Below are 16,290 nucleotides of genomic sequence, written 5' to 3'. Positions count from 1 at the left end.
TATTACTTCTTAAGATTTGAATAGTATTTGCAACAAATATAGATTTTCATCATTTTTTCATGGTTATTACAAGTTTCGACTCTTTGTTTGGCTTTTACATAAATTGGGTGAGAGTGTGATTTGACTTCGGTGACTTGACAATCGTCTACCGTTTGACTCGAGCAATTCCTTATTTGCGCTTAGTACGTTGCGTACAAACGGGGTTACACTTGAAATGGCTTTCTTGATTTTTATCAACGTTGGTTACAAATATTAAGTCTTACATTTATCAATTTGAATTTCACTTCATGATCTTTTGATGCAACAGTAATAAATTTCACATTTGAAGGTAAGAATTTCATTTTCTTTGGAGTTTTTTAGAGATACATTCATATAACACAGAACATGCGCATTTCGTGCAAATTAACATAAATATATATTTTTGGTTGCGTTTTTTTTTTTTATTATAATTCCACATTAAATAACAGGTTACAATAATAAATAACGATATTGCTTTGATTCTATACATTGACTCTAGATTTCGCACACATTGGTTGGTGGGACGAAGAAAATTATCGAACAGGCGTTGGTTCTGAATAGATTTTTCTATTGATTCTGTATTTCAAGGTTAGATTTACACATTTTTTTTCAAATAAACTTTGTTTTTTTCTTTCCTCCTATTCACTACTAATTTCATGTTTTTCTAATTTATAATTATTTTCCGTAGATACTATATAATTCTTGTTTCTATTTTTCAGTTGTGCGGCTTGTACCAGGCGATTGTTTCTGTGATGATTGTAACATGAGGCGGATGGCTTGATTAGGTTGGTAAATTTTTAAAGTTGTTTCGTAGTTTTATTTTCTTCTGTTATTAAAGTTGATAATAATTTCTTCATTTGAAGTGGATTGTATAATATTTCATTATTAGCTGAGATGCGGCGAAGTTAGGTTATGTTGTTGATTAGGCAGCAGTAGAAAGATGCTAGTCTGCAAGATGTGATTCAATGGGTAGGCTGTGATTATGAAGTGTTTGATAATTGGTGTAATTCGCAACGTAGCTTTCAGTTAATTAAAATATTATTCCTTCCTCAAGCCCCCATCTAAATTTGATTCGGTGTCATTCAAGGTCCAATTCCAATTTGCAACTATCCGTTTTATTAAAACTTGGCTTAAAACGAATGTGCCGATGGTGTAAATCACTTCTTACATACGTGTCCCCTCTTTGTCGGCCGGTAACATGCAGTTTGCTATTCTTAAACCTTACATGCCGGTGGTGTCTGTGTGTCTTTCCAAATGATATTTTCCTTTTTTGCATGCCGGTGTACAGTCTACTTGATTTTAACCGGACATGACTGCGGTGGTTGTAGGTTCTTCTGGATATCGTCTCCCTTTTTCCCTGCATGTCGGTGGGAATCGTGATGTAAGATTTTAGCCTAACATGACGGCGGTGTAGACAAATTTTTCTTGAGACCATTTTTCTTTTTTGTGGAGCTGCTATTTTACTTGTGTGTTGTTTTGATTTAGAGGTTTTTATTTTCAGTTGTGATTTCAATTTGTTGTGGGTTTCTGTTTCATTTCTATTGTTTAGGTGACTATCTTCATGAATGCTGGGTTTATATGTGCAGGCGCTGTCTTCAGTGGATGGATGGTGATGTGGGCGGTCGGCGGTCCGGGCTGCTCTTCAACGTGGTCGGCAACGTCCTTGGACTCCTGGTGTCCGGCGCGCGGTTGTACGGCTGGCCCCTCTATGCCATGGATGTCGTCCTCGGCTTGGCGGGCGATGTCGTCCGGTCCCTCTCGGCGTTCTGCAGAGTGCGGCGCGACTTCAGCCTTGACATTTTCGGTAGGTTGGTTTTCCATACATGTATCACGTCCGCTTGCTTGTTTGACTTCCTTTATTTGGTCGTAGTTCTTATTTATATTGTTTAGTGTTTCGTTCATTTGATCGTAGTTCTTATTTATATTGTTCAATGCTCCAGTGTTACTGAAGAACTTTGTTTTATTGCTTCCAGGATGATGCTCCAATCCAGCATGGGAAGGGTGGGTATGTAGCCTTCGGTCGGCGGCGGAAACTCTGTGGTGTGAGGTGCAGGCGTCTGGACTTCTGGAACGGTGGTACATGGGCGTTTCTCCCGCGCGACATCTTTTGTCTCTGAAATCACTGATGTGGCCTCCAGGATGCGGTGTGGTTCTTCCATAATTTATTGGACGATGCAATGATGCGAGTGCAGTGAAACGATCTCAAATATGTGGGGTTATGTGCAAGATTACAAATGAATGACCACAAGTTGAAATAGTGTAAAAAATTCATTGAAGTGAAGGAATACAAAAGTGTGCTTCAATAATATGTTCAGTGATGAAGTGAATCAAATTAGCAATATTGTTAACATAAAATGATAAACATAAAGGATACAATATGGATAATGCGATGACAAGGTACGCCTCTTACAATTTATTATTACTATTATTATAATATTTTACTCTTATAATTTCTTGCCACAATTCTATATATAGGGCTGGTATTCTTTGCAAAATTTTATATAAAAGCAGCAGTGTTCTGTTTGAATTATTCCGCAATATATCCGTGATTTAATTTGCTTCCCTCTTTATGCTTTAAAAACTTTAAAAAATATAAATGACTTCAATCCTCTTTTCCATAAAATTTTATAAATTGTTTCAATATAGACCTAATATTCTTCAAATAATATGACCTTTCTTATGGTGTTTCTTAAACCTATGACTTATAGTATGACCAATTTTCGAATAACACAATAATAAAATTCTGAGTTCGATTTTTTCTCTAAAAATTCATCAATCGATAAATTTCTTTTCTCTGTTCAAAAATTGGGTATGGTACACTTGTTATTTTATATAACAGTGAACAGTTAATACTAAATTCGAAGAAATTCACAACCATGATTTTTTCCAAAAAAAAAAAAAAATTTTCCCGTTGTCAGCGCTATAGTTTACTGAGCAACTAAATAATCCTCGTAGTCGATTATCCACCTCTTCAATGCCTATCACTGTTGGCGCCAAATCATGTAGTGCTGAATCTAAATGCCCCACGTTGGGCGCCAAATCATGTGGTGCGGTATTTTACTCGCCTCACATATGTAGAGAGATTTGCCAAATCATGTAGTCTGTATCCAAATGCCTCACGTTGGGCCGGCAAATCATGTGGAGCGGTGTTTGATGGCTTCACACATGTAGAGTGAATCTTGTACTGAGTCAATGGTGTAGCGGCTATAAATTTTGCAATGGCGTGTGAGGACGCTGAGTGACACCAGACTGATTGACCCACTACAAGACTCAATACAATTGTCGGAATCGCGGGAGGCCTAAACGCTCGCTCACCCTTGATTCCTCTAATGACAAATTGTATAATGATGAAATTTTTATAAGCAGTGTAGCGATCGCTAAACACTGAAGACGGACACCTTAAAATTATTACCTGTGAAGAATGAGCATACAAAATCATACAGGTCGAGCAAAAATCCCGATGTAGATAATTTACGGGACTGCGTCTCTAATAAGTTCTGAAGGATTAAGATACGGTATTTGGACCAAATATCGTTCAGAATATACTTCGAGAACAGAGTCTTGTCAGGTTTTAAGCTCTATTGTAGGAATCTGTATGATCTCTGGCTGCATCTGCTGTACAACTGATGTGTTCGCTCCTAAGTCGAGGTAGGTAACAGATAAAAGCTGATATATGAGCAGGTAAGGACAAAGAATAAATATCTCGATCTGACCCCACTCGCTACATCCACTTAGACCTGTTCCAATATCCAGCTCAATTCAATTATTCCAATGATCGTATTCGATCGGTTCTTGATGATATAGAACGTATCAGACACAATATTGACAGGCTTAAGAAATAATCAACTCAGAAAGCGAATTAACAAAACTGAAATGTATTATAATAAATATGTAATCATACAGTGCAGGTTCAGAATTTGATTTACAGGTTGATAATAATTTAGCATTAACAGAATAGTTAAAAATTTTCTTGTGCTTGCATGATACCATGCGTGATTCAACAGAATTTTACAATTGATAAAATTGAACAGTTTTGAAAAAATAGTGAAAAAATAAATTATAAAATATTTTTAAAAATGCTCGGGGTCGTGGTTCAGGCAGCGGAGGATAGTTAATCAACTACAAATTCTTATAATTAATATGAATAAATTTTAGGCTCTTAATAACTAAAAGCGCTTGTCGGCGTGGCCAATAATTTAATGAAGAAAAAATTTATGTTTCTGCACTGAAATATTTTTCGAAGCGTAGATTTGGGGCCCCTTTTAAAACTTATAACTCACGTGAATTTCCTTGGCGGTCGTGGTTTTCTTCTTTAGATCAAAAATCGTTTGATCGGCGGCAATCCGGCTTCGGTTTCAGCACGTGGGGAATTTTAATTTAATATTTCCTTCACCAAATTAATTAAGGGATAATTTACTTTAAACTTTTAAATTTATCGATTGATGAAAAACAGAAATTTACAAATAACAAATAAATTGGCCTAAAATATCGGCTCACAAATAGAACATTTAAAATCGAACAAGAAATTTTCACAAATAGGTCTTGGTAACTATAAAAGAGATCTGCACGGTGAGGATTTCAAAAGGGAAGTGCCGTCTTTTCTCTAAGCTTCTAGGCTAGACCTTGCTTCTCAGAATCTCGATGTAATAATTTGCATAAAAATTTGCCATTGGTAGAATGCTTGTGACGTAAACATGATGTCAGTGGCAAGCAGTAGAATATAATTCTTTTAATTACAATAATAATTCAATTCATGTAATTCTTAAAACTGCTTAATCTTATAGACATAGTTCCTCTCATACAATGTACATGTGCTAGCGTAAATGATAAGGCAGGGTTGTTGTCTGATAATAGATTAACATGTGTTGCTTTCAAACGATCACCTTCTTGGTGCTATTTCTATGCACTATGATTGGCTTAGACCTGCCAAAGAGATTTAATTACCATGTGGTTCAGTTGAATTAAATCATTAATAAATTAATATTCTTATACAATTTTTATTAGGTTTGAGACTGTTATAATTAATTTCTGCCATTTTATCAATAATATATTTTCATGCTATGACCTATTTAGTTACAATAAGACCTGACATATAATATAATTCCTTAAATAATAAATAATTTCAACGATAACACATACATTTTTTTTTTTTATTTGAAATTCTTGATCCTTTATGGATAGTTTTGATTTTTAGAGATGGTATTATATCTTACGTGAAGCCAGCGTGACATTTGACAATACTTTGAATCAGTCAGCTGCGTTCGAACTGTTTGAAAAACATCTGATCGATAGTAAACAAAGTGTAACCTCAAAATCAGTGAGCGATTCATAAATAATTTGTGCTTTATTTGCAAAATAATTATAATTTTATTGAATAATTTTCCTAGAAAAATATTCAGTACAGAACGGTACTCTTATCAAATATACAGTTATTGATAAGTAAGCTTTATCGCTCGGTCGCTAACTATTCCTTTAGCAAATTCTTTCATTTTAAAAGGTAATCACAGTTTTTCTCTCTTTTCATGAGATCTATTTGAAAGATTCATCACAATATATATATATATTTGTAGCATTCAAATGAAAAAACTTTAAAGTTTTATAATCTCTATACTTATAAAAGGCTAAGCCCCGACAGACTGAAATCACACCACAGCCCAAACTACTGAGCCTAAAAACTTGAATATATATATATATATATATATATATATATATATATATATATATATATATATATATATATATATATATTCAATTCAATTTATTTCCATCAAAAAAATACATCAATAGAACATTTACATCTCAATTCAATAACAAATATTTTCAGGAAATAAATATTCCCTCATATAGACTATTGGACCAATAGTTGGACACGTACCAATAGTCTATATGAGGGAATATTTATTTCCTGAAAAAATTTGTTATTGAATTGAGATGTAAATGTTCTATTGATGTATTTTTCTGATGGAAATAAATTGAATTGAATATATATATATATATTCAAGTTTTTAGGCTCAGTAGTTTGGGCTGTGGTGTGATTTCAGTCTGTCGGGGCTTAGCCTTTTATAAGTATAGAGATTATTAAACTTTAAAGTTTTTTCATTTGAATGCTACAAATATAAAAATATATCTATCTATATATATATATATATATAGTTATATATATATATATATATATATTAAGGAAAACACTTATAGTTTTATAATATAAATTGAAAAAGGATACACATGACACAGATAGATTAAAAACTTACATTCAAATGAAATTTTTCGGGAGCTGAGCCCCCTTTGTCAATCAAACAGGAAGTGAAGTGGTGCAGATTCTGCAGATTGACAAAGGGGGCCCAGCTCCAGAAAATTTTTATTTTAATGTGAGTTTTTAATTGTCTTTAATCTATCTGTGTTATGTGTATCCTGTTTCAATTTATATTATAAAACTTTAAAGTGTTTTCTTTTATATATATATATATATATATATATATATATATATATATATATATATATATATATATATAATATATATATATATAGTCCTGTTGAGACTAGGACTAGAAGCAGCTCCAATCACCCAGATAAAAGCCAATTCTTTCATCTTGACAACCCTCCCACAGCCCCCTCCATAGATGTCAAGATGAAAGAATTGGCTTTTATCCGGGTGATTGGAGCTGCTTCTAGTCCTAGTCTCAACAGGACTATATATATATATATATATAAAAGAAAACACTTTAAAGTTTTATAATATGAATTGAAACAGGATACACATAACACAGATAGATTAAAGACAATTAAAAACTCACATTAAAATAAAAATTTTCTGGAGCCAATTCTTTCATCTTGACAACCCTCCCACAGCCCCCTCCATAGATGTCAAGATGAAAGAATTGGCTTTTATTCGGGTGATTGTAGCTGCTTCTAGTCCTAGTTTCAACAGACAGCAATAGTACCATACTATCAACTCAACACCAACTGTTCAATTAAATTGAAATGAATTTCATCATATAAAAAAAATTTCACAGCTATCAAATATATAATAAATTTTCAATAAGAATGAAAATAAAAATAAATTTCATTCCAATTCAATTCTATAATTCCATTTTCTAATTTTATTCAACTTCATTTCGGATTTCTAATTTTGAATCTCCTCTTTTCATCATATAAAAAAAATTTCACAGCTATCAAATATATTATTAAATATATAACCTTCATTCTTAGAAATAAATTTTCTATAAGAATGAAAATAAAAATAAATTTCATTCCAATTCAATTCTATAATTCCATTTTCTAATTTTATTCAACTTCATTTCGGATTTCTAATATTGAATCTCCTCTTTTCTATCAATTCAGTATCTACACCTTTCCTTATCCATAACCCACTCAAATTTGAAATTTCCCGCTTGTAACCCATAATGGCCCACCAACTAATCCCATAATACTCCTTCAATCAGTATGCCTCCATTCGTCTGTGCTCTATGGTCTACACAATATCTCTACTGCATCTCTGTGGTCGCGACCATTGGAATATTCAAATCTGCACCACTTCACATACTGTTTAATTGACAAAGGGGGTCCAGCTCCCGGAAATTTTCGTTTAAATGTAAGTTTTCAAGTGTTTCTAATCTATCCATTTCGTGTGTATCCTGTTTATATTTATATTGTAAAACTTTAAAATTTTTTCTGTTGAATGCTACAAATATATATATATATATATATATATATATATATATATATATATAATATATATATATATATATATAATCATCCAATCAACCATTTCGCCATCCTTATATACAACATTCTCTGAATCCAACTATCCGGCATCATAAAAGAATTTGACATCATTTGCTTTTGTATATTTACAGCAGTGTTCATCAAGATTGAAGGATGGGCGATTTTTCTGAAAAAGGTAAGATATTTGTCTATATTATTCATATTTCAACCTTAATATGAGAGAATAAATTAGATTTAAAGAAGTGAATAAATCATTGACAAGTTTTATACAAATTTATAATTTTTGAACCAATATTTACCGAGCTGGAGTCATTTTAGCCCATTATTGCTCCAGTTTGCCGGGGACTTTCTTTCGCTGGTCAAACTGTATGTGATTACAACACTAGCTAGCTTGGCTCTAGTTTTGTTGAAAAATTTAACATTAAATCAAAATTAGACCAAGCAAAACAGCATTCAAGCTTGCCAGTTCTGTAAACATACCATGATAGTGATAATACAAGGATGTTCTACTGTAATCTTTTCCATTGATAATGAAATATGATGAATTCCTTTAAACAATTTTAACAGTATTTGATGTTTTTACAGAAGGGCTCCAGAGAGTCTCACCCATGCATCTAAGTCACTGTTGCTGTCAGAAAGTTGGGTTGACTTACTCATCAATTGTGGCGCAAAGCAACGACAAGCACGAGACCACTTCCTCATGCACGACTATCAACAACATCCTTATGGAGTCATCACCAAATACAACAGGTAGGTGTATACTGTATACACATCTTTTATTTTACTTTGACAATTCATTTATTAACAGTGGATTGGGAATATGTAACTGGCAACCAGCTGGTAGGCCTAGGCCCTTTGTGGGCTGTTGAGCCGCAGACAGACAAAGTAAAAGTCACAATACAATGACAAGGCAATTTTAGAAAAAAATGCCAGCCTATTAATTATTGTTTGAACTAAGCTGTGAGAAATATTAATAATATTTTATACTTGAGGATATAATGGTAGGTACTGTTTGACCAGCGAAAGTTAGTCCCCGGCAAACTGGAGCAATAGTAGGCTAAAATGACTCCAGCTCGGTTAATATTGGCTCAAAAATTATGAATTTGGTCTCAAATTGTAGGAAACATTGTAGTCTTCAAATTTAATCCAAATTTATAATTTTTGAACCAATATTTACCGAGCTGGAGTCATTTTAGCCCATTATTGCTCCAGTTTGCCGGGGACTTTCTTTCGCTGGTCAAACTGTATGTGATTACAACACTAGCTAGCTTGGCTCTAGTTTTGTTGAAAAATTTAACATTAAATCAAAATTAGACCAAGCAAAACAGCATTCAAGCTTGCCAGTTCTGTAAACTTACCCTGATAGTGATAATACAAGGATGTTCTACTGTAATCTTTTCCATTGATAATGAAATATGATGAATTCCTTTAAAAAATTTTAACAGTATTTTATGTTTTTACAGAAGGGCTCCAGAGAGTCTCACCCATGCATCTAAGTCACTGTTGCTGTCAGAAAGTTGGGTTGACTTACTCATCAATTGTGGCGCAAAGCAACGACAAGCACGACACCACTTCCTCATGCACGACTATCAACAACATCCTTATGGAGTCATCACCAAATACAACAGGTAGGTGTATACTGTATACACATCTTTTATTTTACTTTGACAATTCATTTATTAACAGTGGATTGGGAATATGTAACTGGCAACCAGCTGGTAGGCCTAGGCTCTTTGTGGGCTGTTGAGCCGCAGACACAAAGTAAAAGTCACAATACGATAACAAGGCAATTTTAGAAAAAAATGCCAGTCTATTAAATCATTGTGTGAACTTAGCTGTGAGAAATATTAATAATATTTTATACTTGAGGATATAATGGTAGGTATGTGATTACAACACTAGCTAGCTTGGCTCCAGTTTTGTTGAAAAATTTAGCATTAAATCAAAATTAGACCAAGCAAAACAGCATTCAAGCTTGCCAGTTCTGTAAACATACCCTGATAGTGATAATGTAAGGATGTTCTACTCTAATTTTTTCCATTGATAATGAAATAGGATGGATTCCTTTAAAAAATTTCGACACTATTTGATGTTTTTACAGAAGTGCTCCAGAGAGTCTCACCCATGCATCTAAGTCACTGTTGCTGTCAGAAAGTTGGGTTGACTTCCTCTTCAATTGTGGCGCAAAGCAACGACAAGCACGACACCACTTCCTCATGCACGGCTATCAACAACATCCTTATACAGTCATCACCAAATACAACAGGTAGGTGTAAGCACATCTCATATTTTACGTTGACAATTTATTTATTAATAGGTTTATATCATGACATTGAGGTCATAGGTAATTATATTTATGTTTGTTTCTTGTTTTAACTAATAGATACTTCCAAATGTAGTAATCAAGTAATGCACTTGCAAATACTTGCTAGTTGTATGATCACAGCCTTAATGAGGACGCACTTTAAAGGCAGCTCGGTGTGGCATGGGGCAACACATTGTCTCTGTGATAACACTTCATGTAATCCTACCCTATATCAATCTACTTTCAGTACAATATCATTAAGCTATATTGAACAATTCCTATTTTGTTTTTGAATCACATATACCTCAGAGAGGGTAAATCTTGGAGAGTTTATATGAATACCTAAACATTATTGGAATCACATTTTATGAATGACAATAATGAATAATATTGATTGGTTTAATTGATTAATACAAATTTCCACATGTGATGGTTAAAAACTGTTATTTATTAATGTTGATGTTATTCATAATTCAACTTATAAGATGTAAAATTCATCTCTGCTTTTTTTACAATTTCATGCTGCAATAATAAGGCCTCGGACATGATACGAGCGGCGAGCGGTGAGCGGCATGTTAGGCTAGTTGCACACACATCATATGTTTGCCAAGCTTCAATCAATCTAGTAAAATTTATAGGGACGGCAAAAAACTGGCAGTGTTTGTGCAACTAGCCTAACATGCCGCTCTCCGCTCGTATCGTGTCCGACAATGATGACCTAACAATGATATGGGTCTTAACAGGCTTATATAATTACATCAAATCTACAGGTAATAAACCAAAAGCTTATTACAAATGCCATTCATTATGTAATAACTTGTATAATTTCAAGTATTGTACTTGCTTTCTTTAAATTCATAAAGTGAAAATTTTGAAATCTACAACAGATCATTGAAAAAATAGTTTCAAATAATAATAATTATTACTCAGAGTTCAAAGAGTGGGAAATTTGACTTTGTATCACGTTCCATTTGCAATCCATTTTCTGAAGAAAAATCACAACATAACGAAAAAGCACTTGAATCATGTTCACTATTTTTCTCATGTGGTGCTGTCATGATTTCTTTGACAAAGATTGACTTCATTGAGAAAGCATTCAACTACTGTATGCCATTGATACAAGCGAATGTGATTTGTGAAAGTACAAATCCTAAGAGCTTATTGGTTTTCTATAGTATTATCTGAATTTATTTCAGCTTCAAATTGATTAAAAACACTTTTCAAATCTCAAATCACATTTGTTCTATTCCAATTTATCTGTACCATTAGAAATAACGGACTATTTATTCAATTATTCTATTTAATCAGATTCCTATTACAATTTCTTTCTTGGTACTAGTATTATTCAAGCTAAGTATTATAAATATCAATAAGTGGACTAATATTCTCAAGAGAACAGTAACACGCTTGATCTTTCTGGAGAATTAGGATCACTATTAGCATACTTCATCAGGAAAATATTGAGTGAAATTTTATCGTGAGGATATTTTTCAGGAATAGGATCGTTTCCATAAAAAGCCTTCATCCAGAAGACCTGAAAAATATTTCTTACAATCTAAAATTACACTTGCTGTTGTTATACAATCTATGCTAATAGACCTTTCATTTTCAAAATGTCAAGAAAATGAATATATCAATGAATTGATTTTTTCAAGTTATATGTTTGACTTTGAAGTATATTTCAGGCACTATCAAAAGATTTCAATATTTCCAATTTGTTTCCATCTATTTTAATTCACTTTCTAAGATTTATCATAACTTCAAGTAAATACATAGAAACATGCATTGAGCTTCTGTAGAACTGTAGGCATTTACCCCGAGTTTTGAATACCCGGGTATTTTACATCTGTATTGGCAAAGGTTAATTTCAAACTCAATCTGCATTACTTTTTTCATATAAACCTACTCTGAATCTCTAGTTCAAAAGTAGTAGATAGATGAAACATAAATTTAGTTTATTTATAGTGGTAGTAGAGGACTTATTAAAAATTATAATTCAGCTGCACTACTACTGTGAGACACATTAATAACATTTTAATTGAATAAAAAGTAATTTTTAATGCCTTTGGTTGTAAAAAAAACTTGAGCACAACAATGAAAGGCTAATTCATAATTTGAATATGAGATTAGTTTTTAATTATATTTTCTACTCAGTTAATAATTATTTGATTATTTTGTTTCAGGCAATAAGGAAAACTCGGCCAATCAAATTCAAGGAAATTCACCAGCTTCCAGAAAAAGAAAGTCATCTCGAAGAAACTGCTGCCCCTACTGCAAAAGACTCATTACGAACTTCGGTCGACATCTTGTAGCAGTTCATCGTGATGAAGAATCCGTGCAAGAATATCTCAATATAAGAGGAGAGAATTTGAAAGATAGAGCTCATAAACGAGCTGAAATTTCTAACAAACTACGAAAAGAAGGTAATTATATGTATAGTACTTCTCACAAGCAGTCTATCATACCAACAAAGAGGTTGTCAGTAGATGAGCCGCAAACCATTTCAAACAATAATACACATGTGTGCTGTAAATAAATAAATAAATATAAAAAATAAATTATAAAACTTATGTATGATGAAGAGCCGGCTTTGAAATATCGATCTTTACAACAAGTATGCACTTATGTAAGTAACATTGTGACCAATAAGTTGGCCATTTCAACCTCAGATAAGGAGAAAATTCGTAGAAATTTTATGAAATGAGACCCATTCCATGCAGCAATAATTCCTATAGTCCATTCACGATGGTTTGAGACGAGATAAACAAACGCTGTGCATGTGTGTGAGTGAGTCTGGGGTGGCTTCGTTTCAGCCACGACATAAACAAGTCACAGCAATGCCGAAATCCCAAATTTTGTCGTCGGGGAAACCCAAATTATGGCTGTAACCAAAGCATTGACACAAAAACGTTCATAAACGTTTTATGAAACGTTTGTTCTGAACGAATTTTATGAACGTCTTGTGTCAATGCTTTGGTTACAGCCATAATAATTTCGGTTTCCCCGACGACAAAATTTGGGATTTCGGCATTGCTGTGACTTGTTTATGTCGTGGCTAAAACGAAGCCACCCCAGACTCACTCGCACACACACACACACACACACACACACACAGCGTTTGTTTATCTCGTCTCAAGCCATCGTGAATAGATTATAGTTTTTTATAAGTCTGTAAAGATTTAACCGTGATTAAATGCCACAAAAACCAATAAGAGAAACCTTTCTTTAAAAAAGAGCCTTCTCTGGTTGGTTCTTGTGGCATTTAATCACAGTTTTAACATAACAAGAGTTACGGACAACTAGGGGTTGTTTTAACAATATTTTAAACATAAAAATGTTATGCATCCAGACAAATAAGACACTGACAAACTAATAATCAATAAATTGTCACATTAAAGCTCTTATTTTCGTGTCGAAAACATTGATTGAGCATTGCCATAATGTTTTTTCAAATCTCTCTTATATTATTTCTAGTTTCTTAGTTATTTTATGGAAATATATAACCATACTATTTCACATATTACAATTTACAATTAAAGCATAACAATGTAAACCATATGACAATTTTCAACATAATTCTATTTGAGTTTTGTATTGAGAGATTGATGTAATATTTTGTGACATTTATGTGTGTGTCTTTATGGTAGATTTCATATTCAGAACATGTATTCAGAAATCCATTGACAACAATAAGGTGTATGTGATTTTTTCAAATTGCTAGCTTTTGTTCAAATGTAGAATTTTGAGTTGGAGCTTCATACTTTTATAATTAGTTCATAAGAAACAAAATGTTCTTTTAAATTTTGATTGAATTCAAATGTACGAATTAATGAACTTGAAGTTCTACTACCATATTTTTGTACTGGTGTTTCAAACTTTATTGTAACCAAAGATATGAGTTTCTTCCAAGAAGTAACCTTCATTTTCAAGCTTTATCTCATTTACTGTAACTTTCTAGTCTGGCCAAGCAAAGAAGGCGCTCTGGCAAGATGGAAAAATGACTCCAGATCAGTCAATATAGGTTCAAAAATTATAAATTTCGTTTCAAATTTTAATGAACAATTTGTGATTAAATTAGTAATTTTTGAACTTGTATTGACCAAGCTGGAGTTGTTTTCCTTTCTTGCCAGAGTGCCTTCTTTGCTCAACCTGACTATATCTTTAGATTTAAAAATATTTCACTTGCAAATAATATGATAGAACAACCTATTCAAACAACTTTATTTGAATGTTGTAGGTCTATTAAGACAAGAGTTTTACTCAAGTTCCAAGAATGTATATATTTGATTTTATATTCAGATCATGTATTCATAAATTCAGATTTGGATCTGACAACTTTGCTAACTGTTATATTGCTTACTTTGATTTTTTGGTTTCAAATTTTTATAACATTGAATTTTGTGTAGGCACTTCATACTTTTATAATTAGTACATAAGAAAAAAACATGTTTTCAAAAATATTGATTGAATTGAAATTTTGTATGAATTTATGAACAATAAATAAATATACAATTCTCAAAATAAATCTTTTCTTTCAATGTTAGTTCCAAAAAGTATTTTTCCGAATTTGGTTGAAATAATTCTGTTGAAGCATTATTGAAGAATAACTATTGTCTATTGAGTTTGAGAATAGCGTAAATTAGTTTTTCTAACATAAATAAATAATTTGCATATCTGCAGTTTAAAAGCAGGAAGGTAGTGTACGCTTAAACTTCTGTTGATATAATTTTCATTGCAATTCTCTTCATAGGGTTGGTTTCTGCAATAAAGTTGATCTGAATTTCAGTTTAAATCATCAGCTGGCTCCCCTAACCATTGAAACACATGATGATAAAAATATTAATTTGACCGTACACTAGCAGCTGATAGTTTGAATTAAAAATTCAGGTGAACTTTTTTGGAGAATCCTACCCTTACTAGTGAGTTTATGACAGTTGACCAGTCAAGGATGGATAAGAAAGAAGTAAACATCTGTTTACAAGGATTAAATAGTAGTTTATGCAACGGTTGTATAATGAGAGCCTTTAACCCACGAGTGAGATGTAAGTTAGAGCACGAGCAAGCCGTAGCGCAGCGAGTGCTCTAAATATCTCACGAGTGGTTTAAAGGCCTAATACAACCGTTGCATACACTATTTTATCTACAAAAATACACGATTTCCAATGCACGTCACGACGGCCAGCTGTGAGATCTTTTCTAGCAAGAGCTGTGATTGGCTACAGCTGATCGATAACGACTGACGCTACGCATAAACCAAATCGTACCTTAGGGAATGATGAAACATGAAACAGGAACAAATCTGTGGTTTGAAAGAAAAAGTGTGATGAAACCGGAACAAAGTCGTGGCTTAATGAGGATTTTGATGGAAAAGGAACAAAGTCGTTGCATAATGAAGCTATTATGCAACGGTCCAAAATTCCATTTCTTAATGATAGCCTTTTCAATTCAAATTGTGATTACGTAAAAGGAATATTATGGTTCACCCGTAGATAAAAGGAATTTCAGTTTGTTATTTGATGATTTAATCGCACTGTGGTACCTACAGCTGACGCCAAAGTATTAGGTGGTTTTGTCTGCTTATGTGTGTGCTCCAACAGCTGATGCAGTCAATTTATTGGAGTTGTCATTTATTAGCTATATAGCTATGCCTTTATAGTGTTTTTGAAAGATAAAATAGATGCTTTGAATCAGCTATTATTTATTTTGACTTACCTTGTATAGTTGTATAGTCTGTCCAAGCAAAGAAGAGCCTCTGGCAAGATGAGAAAATGACTCCAGCTCACTTAATATTAGTTAAAAAATTATTGATTCAGTCTCAATTGTAGGAAACATTCTGATCTACAATTAAAGACCAAATCAATAATTTTTGAACCAATATTGACCGAGCTGGATTCATTTTCTCATCTTGCCAGAGGCTCTTCTTTGCTTGGACAGACTATACAACTATACATGGTAAGTCAAAATAAATCAACACACTGCAAATATAGTCTAATAAAAAAGGTAACTAAATAGTAAAATATAAATTTTCATCGAACCATAATTTTTTTCTTTTACCTTAAGCCCAAATTTTCATGGAAATTACTCACCCCCAACGTTGATTTTCAGTAAGTACTTTAATGGCATCTTAAAAACTATTTTCCAAGAATTCCAATATTTGAAAAGTTAATATTATTCAAAGTCAATATTTTTTTGACCAATTTTTTCAATTTAGTTTTCTAGGGGTGAGTTATTTTGTAGGATAT

General features: G+C 32.7%; 2 protein-coding genes across 3 annotated transcripts in view; both read left to right on the top strand.

Moving 5' to 3' along the window:
* LOC120354565 overlaps positions 1-2,374 on the top strand; it is a 4,601-nt gene extending 2,227 nt beyond the window's left edge. The window contains exons 2-3 of the mRNA XM_039441910.1: positions 1,605-1,822; positions 1,992-2,374. Of these exons, the coding sequence (XP_039297844.1) occupies positions 1,605-1,822; positions 1,992-1,996 (223 nt within the window). The 3' untranslated portion in view covers positions 1,997-2,374. The remainder of the gene's footprint in view (positions 1-1,604; positions 1,823-1,991) is intronic.
* Positions 2,375-7,773: 5,399 nt separating this feature from the next.
* Positions 7,774-15,084, top strand: LOC111064388. 2 transcript variants are annotated; one of them, XM_039443232.1, is made up of 5 exons: positions 7,774-7,918; positions 8,329-8,493; positions 9,207-9,371; positions 9,845-10,009; positions 12,232-15,084. In XM_039443232.1, the coding sequence occupies exons 1-5, from the start codon at positions 7,897-7,899 to the stop codon at positions 12,582-12,584; spliced, it is 870 nt and encodes a 289-aa protein (XP_039299166.1). In that variant the 5' UTR covers positions 7,774-7,896; the 3' UTR covers positions 12,585-15,084. The 2 variants fall into 2 exon arrangements, with proteins under 2 accessions (XP_039299166.1, XP_039299167.1); XM_039443233.1 differs by lacking the exon at positions 9,845-10,009.
* Positions 15,085-16,290: the final 1,206 nt, after the last annotated feature.

Source organism: Nilaparvata lugens, chromosome X (assembly GCF_014356525.2).
Source record: "Nilaparvata lugens isolate BPH chromosome X, ASM1435652v1, whole genome shotgun sequence".
Classification (NCBI taxonomy): Eukaryota; Metazoa; Arthropoda; class Insecta; order Hemiptera; family Delphacidae; genus Nilaparvata; species Nilaparvata lugens.
Note: the sequence above shows the minus strand (reverse complement) of the source record. Positions and strands in the feature narration are given on the sequence as shown.

Bases quoted from the DNA above. Each gene is read 5' to 3' on its own strand.
- LOC111064388 (XM_039443232.1), top strand. From the start codon at position 7,897: ATGGGCGATTTTTCTGAAAAAG. The intron at 8,494-9,206 runs GTAGGTGTATAC...ATGTTTTTACAG, and splicing joins GTCATCACCAAATACAACAG to AAGGGCTCCAGAGAGTCTCA. The intron at 10,010-12,231 runs GTAGGTGTAAGC...ATTTTGTTTCAG, and splicing joins GTCATCACCAAATACAACAG to GCAATAAGGAAAACTCGGCC.